We start from the raw sequence: 23,272 nt of genomic DNA, 5'->3' as shown, positions 1-23,272 counted from the left end.
TCAGAGGGGTTTAACTCATTCACCTAAAACCCCGAAGCTGGTAAACAGCAAAGTCGGCGTTCACACCTACACCAGAGACCAACTTTGATGATGATCGATAACGTTTCTTTTCAGCTAACACGATAACCTAAAAATCTATTTTAAAACTCAAATTTTAAAAAATGAGTGATCGGCTTTCGTTCTTCCTTGTGATCGTTCAGTGATGTTTATGTAAACAATTCCTATGCCTTCTGAACACAGGAAACAATAAAAGGACTAACCTCACTACTACAAAGTGGCAGGCAAGGTGAGGAATCACTATTTTTAACTTTCGAAGTACCTGCGGCATCCATTTCTGACTTGACTGTGTATTTTACGCAACAAGTATCATTGCTTTTATCATTTAAACTGATAGTTCAGATGGAAACATTGTAAAAAGCCTGGAATATACCGACGGTGCCACTCGGTAAGTACCACGCCCAGACGGCCTCAGTCTAACTTCCTCCGGGGGTCTTGGGTTCCGGCTGTGGTAGGAGGCGGCACCTGTTTCTAGGAAACCCAGGCAGCAACGCCGCGGGGCACGACTGCTGCGGGGAGCCGCAGCCTGGCCGGACAGCGTCAGCCGGGGCGTGTCAGTTGGTTGGAGGGGGGCGTGGTCGGCGGGGGGGAGCTTGATTGACGGGGGTGTGTCTTGGCCGGAAGCCGGGGGCGGGGCGCGGCAGTTGGGCGTGGCGGTCAGCCGGCACTTGCCCGGGCATGACGCTGCTGCCCTCTGCTGGCCGGTAGCGTGGGACTCTGTAAAGGGAGTGCAGGTTCCTCGCACCCTCGCAGGTTCCGCTGGTGCCTCCGCGTCGCTCTGCCCTGTGCAGGCCTCCCAGGCGGGTGCGGGGAGCCCGGGGGGTCCCCCTGGGCCCGCCGGTCCTTCTGTCTGGCGCTCGGGCGCATTCGCCCCACGGGAGGAAGGGAAGGGACTCTGGCGCCTCCAGCGGCACGTCCGTGAGGAGCGGCCTTCACTGCGAGGCAGGCAGCAGTCAGGGGGAGGGGTTGGGTCCCGGACTCCGGCGTCCACTTTCGGGAGGGTCCGAGCCACGCCCACCGCAGCATCCCCGGCTCGGGGCCTCGCGCGGCACGGGGGGCGGGGCCTGGCCGGCGGCCGCACCGATTGGACGCGGCGCCAACCGCCCCTAGAGCCGATTGGTCGAGCGCTTCCCACCTTTCGCCGGCCCGCTCAAATAACGCCGCGGGCGCTGAGTCGCCGAGGCGCGACGCCCGGCGACCGTTGGCTTCGAGGCGCAACGCGCATGCCTCCCGAGAGCTGGCAGGTTGGCCCGGGCGCTCGGGCGGGCTGCCTCCGACGGCGGGGCGCCGGGAGGGAGTGGGCCGGCCGGCGGGTCCGGCGGTGAGGGAGGAGCCGTCGTGGAAACGGCCCGCAGGCGCGGCGTCGGGGCTGAGGGCGTGGGCCCCGGCCCGGGGTCCAGAGGACCGTGCGCACCTCGCGCGAGGCGTGGGGGCGTGGGGCCGTGGGGAGAGGAGGAGGGCGGCCCGCGCAGCGCTGGCTCCGGCCCGCGTGCTGGGCGGCGTGACGGCGGACTTGGGGTGCCTGGCTGGGGGCGACCGAGGACGCGAGCCCTCCCCGGGTCCGGGCTGTGTAGCCCGGAACCGCCACGCCGGTTAAACGGCGCGGGGGCAGGTGTGGTCGTCAAGGTGTCAGGGTGGAGGGCCAAGGCGGACCCAGGGCCCCCGCCACGTCACCCACAGCTTTAGAAACGGTGGGACCGTGTGGGAGCGGGGCGCGGCCCGGCGCCGCCCACTTTAGAAGAGGAAGTGCCCTCCCGCGACCTCCACCTCGGCCCCGCCCCTCCAGGCCACGCCCCTGCGTTGGCCCCGCCCAACGCCCGCTTTGTCCCTGCTCCGCCCCCGCCTTGCCCGCCCCTGACTCCACTGTTTGATTCCCCCCCGCCATTTCCGAAAAATGATACAAATAAGATGGACCTGTATGCTGAATTTCAGGGGTGGGCATTGCGTTCGATAGATGTGTTGACATTTCCCTCGTCACAGAAAATGGTGTTTCTCGCCTCCCCTTCCCCCTTGGTTAGCCTCTCATTTACCTTCGGAAACGTTAGACGTCTGTTAGGATGGTAGCCAGGACCTCGCATCGCTCTATCGCTGCCTGCATTCCTTCAGCTCCTGAGGGAAAATGTGCCTCTCCTATTTGTTAAGTCGTTTAGGTTTGTTTTGGTTTTTTTTTAAGCCCTAGCCTCTTTTCTGCGTGCGTATACACACGTTCGTCTTCTCGCTGGTCCTCTGATTTGCCTGTAAGCAGACCCGAGCTCAAAACCTGCTTGGTTGACACAGAGCCCTACCCTCTTGAAAAATTGATGTGCTGGGTTTCCTGGGGCGTCCCATTGTTCCTGGTGCTGTGACACAGTACTTCGTAAGGTTGCTTGTGTACCTGTGATTGTGGAAAGATGAACGTGTTACTCGTTTGCTCCTACAGTTAGCCTTCCCTTGGGGTCGCACAGGTTTGACGCTTTAAATGGACAGTGCAGTGCTACGTTTTTGCCTCTGTAGAATTCAGCCCTAATGGGTGGGGAGGGAGGAGTGACTGGATTGTTTGGTGTCCCCACTTTGAAAGATCTGCTTGTGTAGACACCAAACTTCCCTTTTCTTCCACTGACTTCTTGCATAAAAGTAGACTTAGAAACTAAACCAACTCTTTAGGTTTACGTGCCTCTTGGCCATACCTGGTTCTTCTGCGCTATGTGTTTCTTGCCTCGGAGCACTTTGTAAACTACACTTAACTTCAAGTTCCTTCGGCCGCGAGGGCCTGCACTAGCAGCTGCCGGCTCTAGGCAAAGAGTACTGTCTAGTTAATACATTTTGAAAATGCCATTAAGTTGGGTTTTTAAATTTTGTTTTTATTTATTGATTTCAGAGAGGAAGGAAGAAAGAGACATCTATTTGTTGTTCCACTTATTTATGCAGTGTGTTTAAATTTTTAATATTTTAAAATTGTGAAATAAAGTGTTCTAGTCTTCAATCTCATAAATATACCACCATTGCTTCAAACTAGAAAATATATGTAAAGCTATTTTTATGACTGAGTGTTGGAGAAATATCAAAGATAAGTGAATGCATTTATGTATATTTGATGACAGACTGGTGAATTTGGATAAGTAATAAAATAATGACTTACATAGTTCAGAAATTAGTATACCATAACTTCCTCATTTTAGCAAAATCAGTGAATGTCATCAAGACCTTTACGTATTTGATGTTCTATTGACTGTGATTTAAGAATTAAAATGATATGTGATCATTCAAAATATACTAATTTGAATATATTTTTATCAAAAACATGAAATAAGCACAAAAGTACTTTTCTTCAAAATTCCCTGAAATATTAAAGATTTTTAAATTCAAGTAAAATAAAAATTATTATTGAACATTAATATAAATTCTTTTAATAACACTAAAATTATTTGTTTTTGAATAAGTAAATCTTACTAAATATTTTGTAAAGATTTTATTTATTTATTTTCAGGGAGGGGAAGGGAGGGAGAAAGAAAGGGAGAGAAACATCTACATGTGGTTGCCTCTCACAGGCCCCCTACTTGGGACCTGGCCTGAAACCCAGGCATGTGCTCTGACTGGGCAATGAACCAGGTACCATTTGGTTCTCAGGTGGGTGCTCAGTCCACTGAGCCACACCAGCCAGGGCCTGTTAAATATTTTTATAAAAGTAAATTTAGTCACTATTCTAGTGTTTGCTTGCCATCTATCTGCTATTTTTTAAAGAGTCCATATTGTGTTCATGCAGTTTTGTCTAGATTTACATAGATACAAATTAAAGAATAATAGGAATTGCTTAGAACTACAGATATTCCTCAGTGACTCTGTGCAACTGTTGCAAATACTGAACACAAAGTTGCTAGTGCTTCCTGGGCCACAAGTTGGAACAGGAAGAGAAGAAATTGGACCTTTGGCATTATTAAGAAGCAATTCTTCCTGATGCAAGAATCAGTTGTGAACTCTGCCAGAGGAAGGATTTGACAGTTGATTACTGTCTTTTTCTCTTTCCTGAGAGCTCTTAGATTGCTCAAATTGTAGCTTCATTCTGAAGCAAAGACTAAAATGTCAGTGTCAGCACAACCTCCAATCTGCTCAGCATTGTTTTAGGCTCCCCTCCATCCCTGGAATTCTTTAAATTTGTTTTTATTTGGGGAGATTTCTATCATACACAAAATACACAGAACAGTGTAACTAACTGCAGTTCCCCTCTTTCAGAGGTGCAGGCATGAAAGTGTTTCCCTGGGGCTAGGTGGCTTGAGTTGTGATCCATGGTGAAGGCCTTCATGGTCCTAGGATGATGTGCTGGGCGCCACCCAGTGCTGGGTTCTGAGTGACTAGAGAGTCCTTTGTGCTTAAGAAGATCGCACATGTGTGAGTGTGTGTAAGAGAGACAGTGATGTCCAAAAACTTCCTATCTGTTATTTCTCATGATTTGTGCAATTTAAGTGTTAGATCTTCCCATACTGTAAAGTCTGAGAGATATCCTCCTATATTTTCTTCTAATAGTTCTTAAACATTATCATTTTACATTAGGTAGTTAATTCATCTAGAGTTTATTTTTATGGATGATGGAAGTTAAAGGTCTAATTTTACTTTTTCCACATGGTGAGTTAATTTCCCCATACCATTTATTAACTAGTTTGCTTTTCCCCCTCTGATTTGCAAAACCTTACTCATATGTGAACTTTCAATATATGCTTGGGTGGTATGCATTTGAATTCTGTTTTGTTTTATTGATTCGTGTGCCTATTTTCTATTCTTAATACTTTTTTTTAGTAATTGTAACTTTGTGATGTTTTAGTGTCAAATGAGATGATTCTTCTCTTTATTTTTGAATAGCATTTTTGCTGGCTATAAATTATAGTTTTCACTTTTTTCTTTCAGTGCTTTGTAATTTCTTGTCTTGCACTTCATAACTTTTCTTGTAGCATCCTTGCCCTGACTTTGGTATCACGGTAGTGATGCTTCTTAAAATGAGTTTGGAAGTATTTCTTCTATTTTTTTTTTTGGAAGAGTTGGAGAAGGATTGGTGTAGTTCTTTAAATGTATGGCAGAATTTGCCAGTGAAGACATCTGGTCACAAGCTTTTTATTTGCTGAGAGGTTTTTGATTATCGAACTAATCTCCTTTTATAATTGGTCTGTTCGGGTTCTCTGTTTCTTTATGACTGATTCAGTATTAGTAGGTTGGATGTTTCTTATAGCTTTCATTTCTTCTAGGCTGTCCAACTTGTTGGAGTATAATTATTCATTATAGTCTCTTATGATCCTATGTATTCCTGTGATATCAGTTGTGGTGTCTCCTCTTTCATTTATAATTTTATTTGTGTCCCCTGTCTTCCTTTTTCTTGGTAACTCTAGCTAAAGACTTTTGTGTTTTGTTTCTCTTCTTGAAATATCAGCTATTTTGAGAAGAGAATCTATTACTCACTTGCATGCTTCTGTTTGTTTTTGCTCTGGTGACTTAAGATTTTCTTATATTCTTTATTTTTAAACTTATTTTTATTTTTTTAAAGATTTTATTTATTTATCTTTAGAGGGGAAGGGAAGGAGAGAGGGAGAGAAATATCAATGTATGGTTCTCTCTCTTGCATCCCCTGCTGGGAACTGGCCTGCAACCCAGGCATGTGCCCTGACTGGGAATCAAACCGCAATCCTTTGGTTCACAGGCCCACATTTAATCCACTGAGCTACACCAGCCAGGGCTTTCTCTTTTATTCTTATTCAGGAATGTCCTCACAATGTGTCTAGATATACTTTTTTCTTATTTATCTTCCTTGAAATTCACTGGACTCTTAATTTGTGAACATTTATATTTACTTTGGGAAAGTTCTTGGCTATTTAACTGTTGTCACCCCACTACTTTTTTTAAAAAAAATATTTATTTATTTTTAGAGAGCACAAAGGGAAGGAGAAAGAGAAGGAGAGAAGGATTGATTGGTTGCCTCTCACACAGCCCCAATTGGGGACCTGGCCCACAACCCAGGCATGTGCCCTGACTGGGAATCAAACCGATGACCTTTCAGTTCGCAGGTCTGCACTCAGTCCACTGAGCCCCACCAGCCAGGGCACTACTTTATATATTTTTAAAAAATAAGCAGCAGTGCTTATTTATGCATATAGCATTAAGGCTTATAAACTGTAAATATGTAGAACAGACTGTAAGATGCAAAAAGTGGATGTTTTCTTTTTTTATAGGTATTTGTTTTGACCTGCCATTTTAAAATAAGTCAAAATGCCAATAAGACCGAATCTCCAGGTATGTAGTTCTGGACCCAAAGCAAGTATTTTAGTTCCTAAAATCACTTTGTGTTTACTTACAGGCATTAAGTGCTATATTTGGGGGAAAGATAAGCTTTCTTGTTTTCATTAAGTACACAGAGAATAATTTAAATTAAAATGGTATCCTTTAATATTTTTCAATAGATTTGTTTTTAAATCTATATTAAAAGTATGTGAAGTGTAGATGCTAATTACACATACCTATATCTATATATCTTTTACATCGAAAAGAATAGTGTGCTGGTTCATGTGTAAAACTTATGCCTGGCTATTATCATATCAAGGTTTAAAATTGTAAGATACTTCATTTAGGTAAAGAGTAAGTTTTAGCTATTTAACTTCTATGCACTTCACACCTAAGCCTGGTGATCTGATTGCAGTATGAAAATTCCTTATTGATGATGTTTACATTAAAAGTAGGGATGGCAGATTTTGTAAGGGTTATACAGTCATGCATTGCATAGTGATGCTTTCTGAGAGATGCATCATCAGGCACTTCCGCTGTGCAGACATCATAGTGCACTTACACCAACCTAGACGACAGAGCCTGCTACACCCCAGGCTGTGTGGCACCGAGCCTGGTGCTCCTAGGCCACAACCTGTATAGCACGTTACTGTACTGAGTACTTAAGACAGTTATAATACAGTGGTAAGTATTAGGGTATCTAAATGTAGAGAAGGTACTGTCAAAATATGGCACGAAAGTTGGAAAATGGTACGGCGCTACAAGACACCGTGAATGCAGCGTGCAGGATCTGAAGTGGCTCTGAATGAGCCAGTGGGTGTGGGGGCGTTATAGTACCACTAATGTAGGCTCTACAGACCCTGTACACTCAGGCTAGACTGAACCCATAAATAATACGAGATCGAGTCAGATGCCAGAGGCAACAGCGCAGTCCGGAGGTTTAGTAAATGGGAGGTGTGTGAAGCTGCCGCAGGCCTGGTGGGGCACTGTTTTACAGTGGGCATCTACAGGAAGAAAGAGCATGCTCTAAAATAGGAAGGACGGTACAGCAGATACATAAACCAGTAACACAGTCGTTTATTACCACTGTCAAGTACCCTGTACTGTACATAGCTGTATGTGCCGTGACTTTATGACTGGCAGTGCAGTGGGTCTGTTTATATGCACTGCCTGTTGTATGAGGTTACAATGGCTACCATGTCACTAGGCAACAGGAGCATTTCAGCTCCATTATCTTATAGGACTACCATCGTATACGTGTGTGTGGTCATTGTTGGCACAAACCTCGTGATGAGGCAAATGAGTATAAACCTGTAATATAATACATTATATATATACACACACACACACACACACACACATACACGCTTAAGTCATACTGGTTGGTATAGTTTCTAAACAGTGCTTTCATCTGTCTTTATGCAACTTTTTTCTTTTTTACTATTTAAACCTCATTAAGAAGTTGATAGATATGTTAAGGCTTTATCCATGGTATTATGGATTATTTACTACAAAGCTTGTTTTACTTCTTTCATTAACAGGTTTTTGTTGAATTCAACGTAATGATGACTTTCCAATTTAAGACATGAAGTGGAAATTAGTAAAATATATTTTTTCCTATATGAAGTCTTGTCAAAGAAACTTAACTACATTACTCCAAATTTAAGAGTGGGAAGCTTTTAAAAAATATTATATAAGCTCTTCTGGGAATTTTTAAGTGAAAACAATTCTCAAATTACCAGATTGCTTAAGGTGACTAATTTTGGTTTTGATTCAATATATGTGCCATTATCTGTATTTCTCTAGCAGTTGGAAAAATGCATTGATGATGCTTTAAGAAAAAATGATTTCAGACCTTTGAAAACACTTCTACAAATAGATATTTGTGAAGATGTGAAGATTAAATGCAGCAAGCAGTTTTTCCACAAGTTGGATGACCTTATATGCAGGGTAAATATTTATTTTGGTTGAATGATTGTTAAAATCATTATACAGCAGTCTTTTTTTGAGGAGGAAGTATTCCATTGGAAGACATGAATAAAAAGGCTTTGGCAAGCTTGCTTATAATTGTATAAATAAAGGCCTGTTTTACCACTCTCTTTTCTTAATTTTTTATTTGATAAGCTCCAAAAAGCATATTGGACCATTTTCTAAATACAATATGCAAATAGCTTTGTTTACAGAGGTACTGTTTGGCAAAAATAGGTTACCTGTTTGTCGTTTAAATAACTTGATCTGTTATTAAGAGAAAGAACTTACGGATGTGACAGCAGTGTGGTAACTGGGGGTGGGGGTGGGGGTAATGGAAACACCAACATAAACATAAATGAACTTGACCTGTTTTTAATAAACTATCAGCATATTCTTCATGTTTTATGGACAATGTTTGGTGCTTACAAATCTTTTTTTTAAATGTCCAAAATCTTGGGCTTGATTTATCATATGTAAGGCAGTTTCATAGGTGAGAAATGTGATTATTGAAAATCAGTATTTGAGATTTGCCTTATTGAATCTGTTAGATACATGGAACTTTCTAGAACTGGAAGGTTAACTTTGCATCGTAGTCCAAAGTTTCTTGAATTTATACAGCTCTGCATTTTTGTACTGAGTTTGTCATTCACTGGCTTTTGGCATTTTTTAAACCCCATTTTGGTCCATTATCCTTGGAGATTATGAGAATGGCTAACTCTTCAGATGTGTGAGGATTATAAAGCTTCTAGCACAATGCCAGTTCCATATTATTTTGTGTTAACCGATGTTTAAATGTATGCTTTTCATTTTAGGAACTTAATAGAAAGGATATCCAAACTGTTTCAGTCATTTTCATTTCTTTTGGAAGATGTGGCAGAAATATCAGTATATTAGGGCAAGCTGGACTTGCAACTCTGATAAAACAAGGACTAGTCCGGAAGATAAGTATAGAATATGTAACGTTCATGTGAGGGGAATATGATTAAAGGTGTGCTTTCCAATAAGATAAATGGCACCAACTGTTGAAAAATAAATGTGGGTTCATGTGACACTTTGAGATAAAATGACTATCTGTACAACCTGGAACCTGTATTACAGAGATAAAGGTCACAAGGAGACTGCACACAGGTTCCTCCAAAATCACGGGGATTTAGGGTCGCAAGATTCTTAGGGCCCTTACTTGCTCTATTTTCTCTTTAGCTTATCTCAGTCACTGTCTGACTTTATTAATTTTTATATTCATGGTCTATCTGCCATGCTAGAATGTAGGGTATTGAGTTTTATTTGTTTTCTTCATTGCAATATACCCACTGCCGAGAACAGTGTCTGAGATGTCATTTACACCCAAGTATCTGAATTAATTGAACATGAAAAATACCAAAAACTTTCCCATAGTAACAATGCTAAAGTAATCTAACTTGTGATCATTTATTTTCACCTGTTATTTGAGTGTACTTGAACTAGGAATTTGAAGGGGGAAATAAAGGTCTTCTACACCTAGAATTAGGATTAACTTCATCCCTATTTAAACAATGGGAAAATATAGTGAGTTACCAAAACCCAAACGATAATGATGTTTGAAAGCATAAATTTATTTTGATATAATACTGGAATTTTTTTATTTTTGTTACTTCTTCATTCCTAGGATTACTATTTTATACTGATAGATAAATACATTCTCAAAATTGAATTCAAAGTGACTAGTATATACATTTTTCTTTACATGGTTGCCTGGTTTGAAAAATCCAAGGAGATACTTCTGAGTCGAGGAAATTCAAAAGATGAAGCTCTTACAAATATGATAGAAGACTTACTTGACCTTTTGATGGTAAAATCACATTGATTAACTGATGCTACGAAGCACATGTTTATTTAAAAACAGCTTGTGCTCTATATGCCTTGAGCCTAAAAGTCACTGAAAGATTGGTTTGTGACCTGGTTGGACTAACCTGTTCAGATTGTATAACTAAATATTATTAACTAAATAATTAGTTAATATCTAGAAATTAAATAATTATGTGGTGAGTTCAAATTTAATGTTAGTTTAATAATATTTATAATGGTTTATAAATAAGATAGTAAATTATACATTAAATATTATCTACTTACTTTTCAGGTCATATATGACGTCAATGATGAAGGTATAATAAACATTTTATTTCTGTGGAACAATAATTTGCAGTTAGAGTTTTAGTATAATTTTGCATTATCATAGTGTTTTCCTAATATTAGAAATTCATTATGTAATTCAGGGATCAATAAACTTTTTCTGTAAAGGGCCAGATACTAAATAGTTTAAGTTTTGTGGGCAAAGAAAAATAGAGGATGACAAGAAATAAAAGACATTTCCAAAAATCTTTTATCAATGCAATTCAAAACATAATAATTGAGTATAATATTTTGTAATATGGGTATACTAATAAGGAAAATAACACTCTTTTGAGGAGATGACATTTCACTTATTCAGGTTCAAAGTTAGTTTTTGCTTTTGTCAAAATTTATTACAAATGTTCATTTGCTGATGCTTATCTGTGATAAAATTTTATTTCTATTGCATTAGAAAATGTCTTTTCATGCAGATAATGACAAATACTGATACCAGTTGGAAAGCATGATTTTTAATTGAACATGTTCATTGCTTGGAAAGCATTTATAAATTTTTATCGGTTTGTCTTATTAAATTTGCCCTTTAGAATATCACTGCATTGCAGAGTAATCACTGATCGAAGGTTAGGTGAAGCTCCTCAGTTACACATTAAATAGAGTTTGCCACAAGGGGATGTTCTCTTGCACTTACATCGGTGTCCAGAAATGCTGCTGGACCCATAGATGACACCGGAAGAAAATACAGCCCCTGTCAATTCGTGTAGAAATGGAGATGTCACTTCTTGTTCTAACTCTTGACACCCTGGGAAGGACAGAAAGCAGCTCGGCATTACTTGCGATTTAGATAACTTTAGTTTCATTGAAACAACTTTACTGAAGTGTAAATTTCTCATACAGTGTAATTTTGCCTTGTAATTTTGGGATGAATTCGTTGAAAAAATGACCACCTCTGCAGTGCAAGCTGTTTACCAAAGCCGTTCACTGGTGGTAACTGATGAGGACCGAGTTTATGAAAATGAATAAAATTCACCTTGACACTGCTGGTTCATTAAAACATGATAAATTCAAATAATCTCACAAGGTACTTGCTAGTGAATATACAGCCATACAGAACCAGGCAGAGGTTGAGTTTAGTCCATGGGCCCCCGTTGGCCAGCCCTGGAGCTAATGGAATAAAAGGTTCAATGGGGCACTGAGAATGGGGAGCATGCTCCGGCTCTCCTCTCCCTGTGGCTAGTCAGGGTCCTGGGGCTGGCAGCCGGTCCCAGTCATTGCATCTCTGCGTTGCTTGGGAAAGAATCCCCTAGGATCGGTAATTAAGGCTGGCGGATTATTTATAAAGAAACAGCTGCTTTTTGCTTCCTTCAAAGTCAAAAAGTTTTAAAGATCAATTGCTTTCTATTTCAATAGTAATTAATGCTACTTTTTCAATGATTTCTGTGCAATTAGCATAACAATCTATTCTGAAATCTTACATTTTTAGGGGAAAAAACAGTCTTTAACCCACCAGTGATTATACAGTGATCAAACAGGGTTTGGGTGTTTTTAAGCAAATTATCATATCTTTTCCCTAATCAAGTGATTTTTTTCTTAATGCAGTCATTTTGGAAGGTTCTGTTTCAGTATTGCCATTATTTAAAGTTACTTTTTAAATTTGTACTATGGCATAGCATGTGGAAAATTCCTTTGAATATGTTTAGTGTTGATAAAGCCTAGTCTTTTGAGAATAGGGTTGACTCTCAGAAAATATTTAGATTTTCATGAGTTGGACAGAGAGTGATGGCTATTTTGGAGCTTTTGAGTATGCCTACTAATGAGGCCTGTTTTCCAGAAACCTCAATATAGAAGTTTCCACTTTTGAACTGTATGTATTTCATGCACAAAAGTGCCTTATGTGCCTGAAAGGAGAAGCTGGGTTTGGATTCCTTTGCCAGAACTGAGATCAGTCACATGTGTTGAGTGGTTTTTTATTCAAAGCCACGTACGTACCTGGTTAGTACAGAACCAGGACTGAGTTTTATGCTTCCTGATGTCCAGGCTGGTCACGTGGGCCTTCTAAACTGAACCAGTACTTCCTTTGTATTAACTCATAAAAGTGAAGCTTGTCATTTAAAGGGATTTAAAATACACATTTATCACTAATTTTAACACTTTTATTCAGGTAAAAAGCAAGTAATGGAAAGTTTCATACCTCGAATTTGTGCCCTGGTTATAGACTCAAGAGTGAATATTTGTATTCAGCAGGAGGTAAAGTCATTTGTTAGATTTTCTTTTGAAACCTAAAAATAAGTGAAGAAAATTTGCTAGCAATTTATCAAAGTGAATAATATTTGTATCTTGGCACTAAATTATTTATCATGTAGTAGGTATGTACTCTTAACAATTCATTGCCTGACATGATGAATATGTTACCTAATGTTTATTGAAAACTTGTAACTGTATGGATTTATGTATACATATAGTTCATATGAAAATATACCATTTAGACATTAGGAGTTCTTAAGTATTTAAATGCTAAATAACCTATAACAGTGTGTACATGTGTGTACATTTGTATCACCATACGAATAAATATTAATAAGATAATATTTTGACCTTCCTAGTTCTTAAAGTTATAATAAACATATCATATTGTGAAGAGTATAACTGTTTAAGTATAGAAACCACAGTATATTCTTTTGTTGATGCTCTGTTTCATGTTTTTTGTATTATTTTATCCTTCATAGCCCTTCCTCTACCCTTCTCCATTCTGTATGTGAAGTGCTATGATTAAGAAAAAATAGGCTTCTAAGTTTATGTACCTAGAATATTTTTCTAAATATTTAAGAATTATCTTTTTTTTCTTTTCTAGACTCTAAAAAAAATGAATGCTATGCTTGACAAAATGCCTCAAGATGCCAGGAAAATACTCTTTACCCAAGAAATGTTAATTCTCATGTAATTATTTGTATTGTATTGCAAATACAATTACTATTTGTATTAATTAGTGGTTATAGTCAACAGTTTAAAGGATGTTGTATAAGGCAATAAGGCAACTGAGTTGCATTAATAATTAAAACTGAAAGAACTGTTTTAGCTTTTTAATATAATTTATGGATATATTTTCTGAAAATGTGTGATACTAGCCAATTGTAAATTTTAGTGACGCCCTCCCCCAACAGATGGGTTTTCTCTTTAATTGCTACTAGCCTACTATATAATCTGTTATTTTGATTCATAGGAACAGTATGGGAAAAAGGATTTTAGATGCTGGAGGTAAGTTTTTGAAAAATGTTTATATTTGAAATTATTACAAATGTATTAATAGACAGCATCTTTTTAGTCAAAACATAATATTAACATTGTAATGCAGTTAAATTATGTGAGGGAATTATAAGCTATATAGTCAAGCAATTTTTATTACTTGAATAAGTAAATTATAAATATTTGTGGGATTGAAATAACAGTTAAGCACAACAATAGAGGTTGTTAAATATAATTTGCACTTAAATCCTAGAATTATGATTAGTAACTTAATTTTCCAATGGATTTGAATTATTTTTGCCAGGAAATTGCTCAAAAGGTATTTTATGAAGTTGGGAGGTTAAATATTCTTGGGATTGATAGATTTATTTTTAAATAATGTGTTTAATAAAAGAACTCAAAACTTTCCCCCTAAGTTTTATATGAGAAAATTTTGCTGTGGTGATTAACGTATATTGTAGAATAAATCACTGGCCTAAAGTATTTTGGAATAACTTTAAACATCATATTTCACAAAAAGAAAACAAAGATTCTGTGATTATAGACTATTACATGAGTTATTTTACAATTCACAACTCTGATAACAATGAAATGGCAGTCTTTAAATATTTAGAAATTTCTTTTAAAGATTATTTACTTCTTATTTTTAAGCTTTTATGTATTTAGTTGTAGAGAGAGGGGAAGGGAGGGAGAACGAGGGAGAGAACATCAATGTGTGGTTGCCTCTCCTGCACCTTCTATTATTGGGGACCTGGCCTGCAGCCCAAGCATGTGCCCTGACTGGGAATTGAACCAGCTGCCCTTTGGTTCGCAGGTCAGCATTCAACCCACTGAGCTCTACCAGCCAGGGCTAAAAAATTATTTACTTCTGGTGGTAAATGTATTTTGTTATTTGGGTTGTATTCATTTCTATTATGATGAGCTTATTGTAATTCATATGAAGAAAACAGCAAAAGATGAGTAAATTACACTAATATTTTATCTTGTTCTAATACCTTATAAAATATATTGACTTTTATAAATTCTTAGTTTTTATAATTTCCAATAACACATTACCTTTTTTTTCGAGATTATGACTTACAAGTAGGTATCGTAGAGGTTTTATGTAGGATAACAACAGAAAAACAAAGGCAAGAACTGGCATGTCAGTGGTTTTCAATGGATTTTATTGCAAGTGCATTTAAAGGAATTAAGGACTCTGAATTTGAAACAGTAAGTGGTATGAAAATTAAAAAATTAACAATTGTTTTTGAAAATTACCATGGTTTGTTAAAAGTCTCTCTCTTTTTTAAAAAAAATTAGGACTGCAGGATTTTTCTCAACCTTGTAAATGGCATGCTTGGAGACAAAAGAAGGTAAATTAATACAGATTATTTAATCTCAGGAATGAGCATGTAAGGATAGGTGATGTAAATTTTTATCACTTTGATAGTGACAGAAGAACAGAATATTTGCAGTGTCAGGCACCTTATAGATGCTCAGGACACATTGGGTGACTAAGTTCACATGTACTTTACTTACTAAGGAAATGAACGACAGGGTGAAGGTACGTGCAAGGGGTCATACTATTTGGATTCGAATCAGTTTCTCTCCCCCCATTCCAACATGAAGCAGATTACTTAACCTTACTTCTGTTTTCTTAGCTGTAACATAGGAATACTAGTAATACCTGTTTAATGTTTGTTGTGAAGACTGAGATAATTATATGGTAGCACTTATAATTGTAGCTGACCAAGGAAATAGTCACTAAATCCAGCCGTTGTCATTAGGAGTGTTATTCAGTTCTCTTCTTCTCCCATCTGAGTCCTGTGGGGACTTTCATTGTATTAAGAGTAAAAGCTAAAATAGGAATTTCTTCCCAGAGTCAACAGCATGGAATGTAATATGGTACAATCACTTCAGTCAAAATCGCAGGTTATGCTTTCTCTATAGAAACAAATTTTTATTAAACTTTTAAAAAGCAATAAAGGAGACATGATTTTATTTTAATTGTTATGACCACTTCCTGATTTTCTTTTGATCCTAGGCATGATTTGTATGGCTGGTCAAGCTTATGTAAAGGCTTATTAATTTATTTCTTAATCTCAAACTTTCTATTTCAGGGTCTTTACATTTCCTTGTTTATCAGCATTTCTTGATAAATATGAGGTAAGCTTTAAATTTAACATGTTTTAGTTATTGAATGAATTTTGAGGCATGGGTCAAGTGAACTACAGATTACAGATTGGAAAGAGCATTAAAAATAGCTGTATTACGTCACATATATAGCTGGTCTAGTATCCTATATCTAAGACGCATTTTATGATATATTTGTAGTTCAGAATAAATAAAATGCAAAGATTTTATTTCAAATTTGTTTCCTTAATCAAGCCTATTATTGATTTATCACTGATGAATATATTCAAACTAATACTTTCAACTTTTATTTGCACTTGGGATATTTGTGATTGCCTGGAGCTAGCTAATTTCAAATTGTTTTATTCTTTCTAAATTGACTTAAAGGTAATACTTGTCTCCTCTATCTTCCCTCACCTTCCAGCTATCCTCTTTTCAAAAAGAAAAACTCAACCATGAATATTACATGATTATAATTCTCTGTTGTCATTTCTGAGAGCATTGGATCTATTACTTTTATACCTTTGTTTTATTAGCTGCAAATACCATCAGATGAAAAACTTGAGGAATTCTGGATAGATTTCAATCTTGGGAGCCAGTCTCTATCATTCTACATTGCTGGAGATGATGGTGTAAGTTTTATTACCTCTGTACTATTTCTATATATTATGTATATGTATGTGTAAATGTCTTAATTCAGTTTAAGAATGTAGAATTCATTTTATGTTTTTGTAGCTATTTTAATGTTTCAGTATTATCCCAGCAATTTTGATTAGCATGGTAACATATCAAGCTAATTAGACCTGAAAACTATTTCTGACGCTTTACTGCAACAGAAAAATTAATGCTAAATTTTAATGCTAGTCGTTTAACATAAGCTTTTCAGAAATAAGTTACATGTTACTTTCAGATAAAATTTGACATTCACATGAATAAAGTGAATTGAATTTAGAAAAAAATAAGTTTCTCAAATACGGAGGCACTTATAAATAATATTAACAGATAATGACAAATGGTCTTATTCATACAATCTTCTGTTTGAAAACAGTGAGGAGCCAACTCTCATGGGAATATTTGGGAGTTTTAGACCTTGCCCTCCTGTGCTATATTGTAGCTCTGTTTTCTACTGACCTGTTTTTAACCTGAGGAAAATTCACGAGCTTTTGTTTCCAAATAGCTACTATTTAATGTTTGGTATTTTGGGATACTTCTAGCTCCAATTGTGTACTGACCATGCCAATATTTGAGTAAGAGTTGATCAGCATTTACTAATCCGATCGTGGCACCCGACAGTAGAATGAAGCTTTAGTCCTTCTAGGTGATCTCGTATACAGTTCTGCTTTTTGTTGCAGTTCAACTCTCACAGATGAATGGTAATCAGATGCTTCTCAGGATTGCCACACACCTTTATTTCTTTGCATTTTCTAGTACCTTCTTAGACTGCTTCATTAAGAGCATTCCACACACTAGCACTGCTTCCCAGGGGCACTGACAGTCTTCATTAGTGTATTTACTCCTGCAGGACTCACAGGAATACTTGTAACTGGATTTTGTTCAGAAACTGGACTTCCATTTTGGAAGAAGAGGGTAGAACTGGACTGATGTAGTTCCTTCCTTCACTCAGCTTGCTCTCATGGATGATTCAGACAAGAAAATAAGCAATTATAGTATTAAACACGATCGGGCTAGCATAAAATGCGTTTATACGTATTGAATGCCTATTGTGTTCCAGACACTGATGTAGAGATGCTGGGAGGTTCTTCTTTCCCAAATATGTATATGTCTAGATTCCTCTCTCCTCTGGCTTCTGTAGCTGTGTTGCATGATCTCTGTCGTCTCTCACCAGAAGCCATTCCACATAAAGTGGCTGCTTTAAACCCTTCTTTTGTCTCTCTGTCATGCCCATCTCAGGGCTCTCCACTCTCTGGTTCTTCTGCGTAGAAACCGCCTCCAGTTCATTGGGTCCCAGTGCCTTCACACATAGATTTTGGCCTGAAGATCGCGTCCTTGGAGCCATGTTCTGTGTTCTCTGGGCGCCCAGTCTGAAGTAGCCTCCCAGCCACGTCGTAACATGCTGTCCTATTTTCTTTATAGTGGTTATTTATGTTAAAATTACTACATTTATTGTTTGTTGTCCATTTTTACCCTGTTGAATGTAAGAATCATGAAATCAGGGACCCATCTTTCTCATTTACAGCTATCTGTATTTATTATAAGAATGAATAAGTAGAATACTCAAAGAACTGAAAGATACGTAGTGTGCAAAGAGTGCAAAGGAGAGTGCAAAGAAATAAGGCAGTGTGAATCCAAAGAAGGGTTGTAAGACAGAGGTAAGGACCACATTCATGCAAAAGAGTCTCCTGGTGGGGACAATGGATTAAAAAGGGACAAACCTGGAAGCAGTGAGGAGACTTGGCTGTAAGTCAGGTGAGAAGTCGTGTGGCTTTGGAAGGTTACCGTGGGGGTGGGCGGGAACCAGGAAGACTCGAGAGGAAGTCGAAGGGAGCAGACTTGGCGATCTGTCTGTAGTAAAAGGAGAAGGGCCCTCACACCGGGTAACGGGGTGGTCCTGTGGGAGGAGGGTGAGTTTTGCAGGGGAGGGACGATGAGTTCAGATTGGAGGGTTCTGATCTGGAGATACGTGTGGGGTATTCAGCAGGGGATGTCTGGCAGGCAGTTGGATACACCAGTCAGAGGTTCGGGTAAGAGAACTGAGCCATAGTGGAGATTTAGAGGCTGTCTATGGACAGGTGATAAACTCACGAGGCTTAATGAATGCCTAGATAACAGGACCGTGAAAACACAGATTTATACGGGGTAGATGGAAGAGACTCTAGTCTGAATGACGGGTACTTGAAGAATCAGCCAAAAGAGACTAAATCAAAAGGGTATCATGTTATGGAAGGCACGGGAACGGTGTTTTCAGGAGAGAAAGTGATCAACACTGTCAAAAAAGCGTTGTCAGCGAGAGTGGTGTCACTGGGGAGACAAGGGTGTGGGCTTTCCTGGAAAGCTGAAAAGACGACATCCCGTGAAGGGAAAGAGCACGACAATGGCAAATGTGCGATATGGATTCAAGGGACGGATTTGTGTGAAGTTCTTTATTTTAAGGATAAGGGCTTTTTAAAATTGATGACAGGGTGATGGAGAGGCTGAATAAAAGTGGATGCCAGAGGAAGTGGGTGTAATAATGCAGGGAGAGTAAGGGGTGAAGATGAAAGAAGATAAGCACGGTGTATTGACAACTGTTGAAGCTAGGTAAACACACATTTTGGGGTTGTTATATTATGGTTTCTACTTTTAAAAATCTGTTTGAAAATTTCCATGATATTAAAAAACGTAAAGGAAGTCCGTGAACCAGGTGCCCCCACGTGCAGGACGTCATTGTGAAGTCAGATGGGAACAACCAGTAGGAGGTCCTGCCACATGCTGTACGGGCCTCGGAGGAGCCAGTGTTTCAGGGAGAAACAGCCGCTCGGAGCAGTGGGGAGAGAGAGCTCCAAGCCTTTCCTCCCGCCGGGAGCTTCTGGAGCTTCTGGAGCACGGGACCGTCAGCGCCTTCTGCAGAGGCTGTCAGGGCGGGTCGCTCCTGGAGCCTGGGAATTTCTAGGATCCCATCTTTCAGGAATGGTACCTCACGGTTACATGACTGTTTTTGTGGATTCAGCATTTTATTCAGTTACCCACATTTGCAATGGAAATACTTAAAAGAGAAAGAACATTTTAGGTTATTACTGATGTACATTCAATATTTGAATCTGAGGGCAATAACTGGGAATTAAAGAATATGTATTTCAGCCCTGGCTGGTGTAGCTCAGTGAATTGAGTGTGGGCCTGTGAAATCAAAGGATCGGGGTTTGATTCCCAGTCAGGGCACATGCCTGGGTTGCAGGCCAGTTCCCAGCAGGGGATGCACAAGAGGCAACCATACACTGATATTTCTCTCCCTCTCTCCTTCCCTTTCCCTCTAAAGATAAATAAATAAAATCTTTTAAAAAATATGTATTTCACAAAACATTTCAAAGAAAGAAAAGATAGTCTTTGGTAACTTTTATTTAAAAACATATCTTCAAATATTAATGCGCAATCACTTTTTTTTTGGTCAAGAATAGGGAACCATAAAATTACTTCCATGTAATAGTGACCAAATAGATTGTGACATGTATAATGTATTATGCAGTCAATTGATGGAGCAAGAATTGTGCTATATCAATTGGTTACTTAGTAATAAATAACCATTGTTTGTATAACTGAAAATGGTGTTTAAAGAAACTTTAGCCCTGGCTGGTGTAGCTCAGTGGATTGAGCGCAGGCCTGCGAACTAAAGGATCGTGGTTCGATTCCCAGTCAGGGCACATGCCTGGGTTGTGGGCCAGGTCCCAGCAGGGGATGCAAGAGAGGCAACCATACATTGATATTTCTCTCCTTTTCTCCTTCCCTTCCCCTCTAAGGATAAGTAAATAAAATCTTTAAAAAATAAAAAAAGAAACTTTAAAGAAAGAATAACCTATTTGTTTATGGTCAAAACCTGTCTTTAACTTTTAAGGACCATCAGTGGGAAGCAGTCACTGTGCCTGAGGATAAAGTACAAACGTACAGCATTGAAGGTATGGGTCTTTTCTAGAAGTCTCTTCTTATGCTCTGATACGGAATAGAAATTGCATGCTCTCTGAGAAAAGAAATAAGCTAATGAAAGCAAAGTCAACATTTTCCTTATGTTCACCACCCTAAATTTGTTACATTTTCTCTTTCCACAATCTCCCATCTTCCTCCTATACGTATTTTTTTCGCTGTCTGGGCTGAAAACCATGACCAGTAGCTTTCTTGTTACTGTGTTCAAGGCTCTTGCCCTTCCATCCGATTTGTGTGATTAGATCCAAACATCTCAGCTGTTTACTCACACATCACCACTGGACAGGACCATACAGCTGAGCCATACAGCTGAGCCGACCAGTACCTCTACAAGTTCAAGTATCAAGGCACGCTGGTCCCTTCAGTGGGCCTGTAGCGGTGTATCACGATAGTCCTTCTTTGTGTTTCCCTGGTGACAGGTTAATGTTGGACACTTTTGCATGTGCTTAGTAGCCATTTGTGTATTTCCTTTGCAAAGTATCTGTTTAAATATTTTACCCATTTTTTACTGGACTGCTTATCGCATTAAGTGTTTGAGTTCTGACACACAATGGGTACTGCTTCTGTGACAGATACATGTTCCATGAGTCTTTGTCTCCCAGCCTGCCTCTGGCTCATGGATTTTCTTAACAGTTGTAATGAAATGACCCTCTTTTGCCCATGGTGGTATTCTCTGCTCTGTAATCTGTTTTATGTACGTTAATACATACACGCATATCCTTCCAGCTTTGCATCGGTTACCTATAGCATGGCACATACTGTCTTTTAAACTTATTTTTGTGTTTGTATATTTAAGGGTCATCTATACCTATATAGTGGGTTTCCTGTGGGCAGCATATACTGGATCTTGTTTTTTAAATGTAATTTGTAACTTTTAAATGTAATTATTCTTATGCTGTAAATTTACCATCTGGTTCTTGTTTTTTCTACCTGCCATGTCTCTTTTCCTTTTCTCTTTTTCCTTCATATTAATTGATTTCAGAATAATTTTTTTCCATCTCTTTTGTTGGCTTTATATTCCTTTTTTAGCAACTAATGTAGACTTTACTTGATGCATCTTTAACCTGATAGTGCATATGTTAATATTATACCCCTTTATGAATAATACAAGAACCTCACCCATTTTTTATTGTAAAAAATGCATAACATAAAACTTACCATCTTAACTGTCTTTGAGTGTATAGTCCAATAATGTTAACTATATTCACACTGTTGTGAGACAGATCTCCAGAACTTTTGTCATCTTGCAAAACTGAAACTGTATCCATTAAATAACTCCCTTGCACCCCTCCACCCAGCCCCGGTAACCTCCATTCTACCTTCTGTTTGTACGAGTTTGTCTTAAGTGGAATGAATCTTCATTGCTAAAGCCTGACGACTTAATGTTGAAACGCATGGCTCTTTTGCTTTCAAAAAAGCCTACTGGCACTGTTTGAGTTGGAAAGTGTTGCCACCATCTTCAAGCAATTAATTAATAATTCTTAGTGAATCAAAGAACAGTACTCTGAAAGTTTCATGACCGTATAGTTGCAAATGCAAGCAAGACATTTCCTGCTTGGGTTAGCCTCGAAAGAATCCGAGCACACTAGCCTGTCGGGGCGTTTGCCCTTTAGGTTAGGTCACTGAGTGACCAGCAAAGCTTTTCCTGGTGCAGAGATTAATTTTCCCATTTGGCCTTTCTCCTTTGAGATGTTTTCCTCCTGCCCAGAACTATTCAGGGGCAGGTACAGAGTCCTCTCAGTCAACCAGAGGGGCACCGCTTGAGGCGCCATGAGCCTGTAGTGCAGGCTCCTTCCCTGAGTGCCAGTCATGCCAGGCGTCCCCATGACTTCTTCTTGGGGTGATGGGGTGAGGGCCTCTAATGAGTGGGCATTAACAGTCTTCTGCCCCCTGGACTGATGGGTTCACTGAAGGTGAGCATCGTATTCGCACCTCACAGCGTCCCGCACTGGGGTTTGTATCACTGGTGGTGTTTACTGCCAGGGTGTCCGTAGTAACTGTGGGTCTAACAGAACTGTTTGCACAGGCACAAAGGCACAGAAATGTGGCTATTGAAGGAATTAGCTATTTTGTGTTCCCTTCTTTTAAATTAAGGAAATAGTTTTCTCAGATGTGTTCAAGGAACACTTATTAAGAACCTGTTGGTGTCCAGAATATATTCAGGCTTTAGATCCTTAGTTATTGTATTAGCCTGTAATTTACAGATCAGGAAATCAAGGCTCTGAAAAATAAAATTCACCTAAAACTTTTTAAAAATAAATTTACTTTGTTTACATAGATACTATTAGAATTAATTTAAATACCATTAAATCCTAAAAGTTGACTTTATTAAGTTATTTTTATTAATATGCTGTATGTTTTTCTTATAGTATACCTACAGAGTGGTATCACAGAAATATAAAGTAATCTGTGTTTTTGTGTGTGTGTATATATGTGTACAGAGAGAAAATCAAAGAAGCTGCTGACTGTAATTCTGAAAAATATTTTGAAAATTAGTACAAGAGAAGGGAAAAAATTGCTTTTGTATTTTGATGCATCATTAGAAATCACTAATGTGACACAAAAAATTTTTGGTGCACATAAACATCGGGTAAGTACTTAATGTTTTTAATAAAGATTCATTTTCATATTCCGGAAACTTTTGCTTTCTTGGGTTTCTAAGTTTTATTGAGTTTTTTTCCCTAGAATTCTTAAAATGACATGTAGATTTTTAGTTCTCTAAATTTGCACTGTTCCTAGCCATCAGGCTGTTAGCCAGGCCCTTGGATGCACCTGTCAGGGAAAACCCCAGACGACAGACTTAGTGGCAGACACTGAAAACATTTCATAAATCCCTGCCAGGTGTTTAAAAGGTGAAATGAGATGAAGCCCCATTTTCAAGAGGAAACATAGTTGGGAGAATTACAGG

General features: G+C 38.9%; 1 protein-coding gene across 1 annotated transcript in view; it reads left to right on the top strand.

Moving 5' to 3' along the window:
* Positions 1-6,279: 6,279 nt before the first annotated feature.
* SYCP2 (synaptonemal complex protein 2) overlaps positions 6,280-23,272 on the top strand; it is a 51,353-nt gene continuing 34,360 nt past the window's right edge. The window contains exons 1-14 of the mRNA XM_037059998.1: positions 6,280-6,309; positions 8,104-8,247; positions 9,081-9,209; positions 9,992-10,096; positions 10,385-10,409; positions 12,536-12,621; positions 13,226-13,311; positions 13,595-13,629; positions 14,687-14,829; positions 14,920-14,972; positions 15,720-15,765; positions 16,269-16,364; positions 20,279-20,339; positions 22,806-22,954. Of these exons, the coding sequence (XP_036915893.1) occupies positions 6,286-6,309; positions 8,104-8,247; positions 9,081-9,209; positions 9,992-10,096; positions 10,385-10,409; positions 12,536-12,621; positions 13,226-13,311; positions 13,595-13,629; positions 14,687-14,829; positions 14,920-14,972; positions 15,720-15,765; positions 16,269-16,364; positions 20,279-20,339; positions 22,806-22,954 (1,182 nt within the window). The 5' untranslated portion in view covers positions 6,280-6,285. The remainder of the gene's footprint in view (positions 6,310-8,103; positions 8,248-9,080; positions 9,210-9,991; positions 10,097-10,384; positions 10,410-12,535; positions 12,622-13,225; positions 13,312-13,594; positions 13,630-14,686; positions 14,830-14,919; positions 14,973-15,719; positions 15,766-16,268; positions 16,365-20,278; positions 20,340-22,805; positions 22,955-23,272) is intronic.

This window comes from Sturnira hondurensis, unplaced genomic scaffold (assembly GCF_014824575.4).
Source record: "Sturnira hondurensis isolate 20B ecotype Veracruz unplaced genomic scaffold, ASM1482457v3 Scaffold0011378, whole genome shotgun sequence".
In the NCBI taxonomy this organism is placed as follows: domain Eukaryota; kingdom Metazoa; phylum Chordata; class Mammalia; order Chiroptera; family Phyllostomidae; genus Sturnira; species Sturnira hondurensis.
Note: the sequence above shows the minus strand (reverse complement) of the source record. Positions and strands in the feature narration are given on the sequence as shown.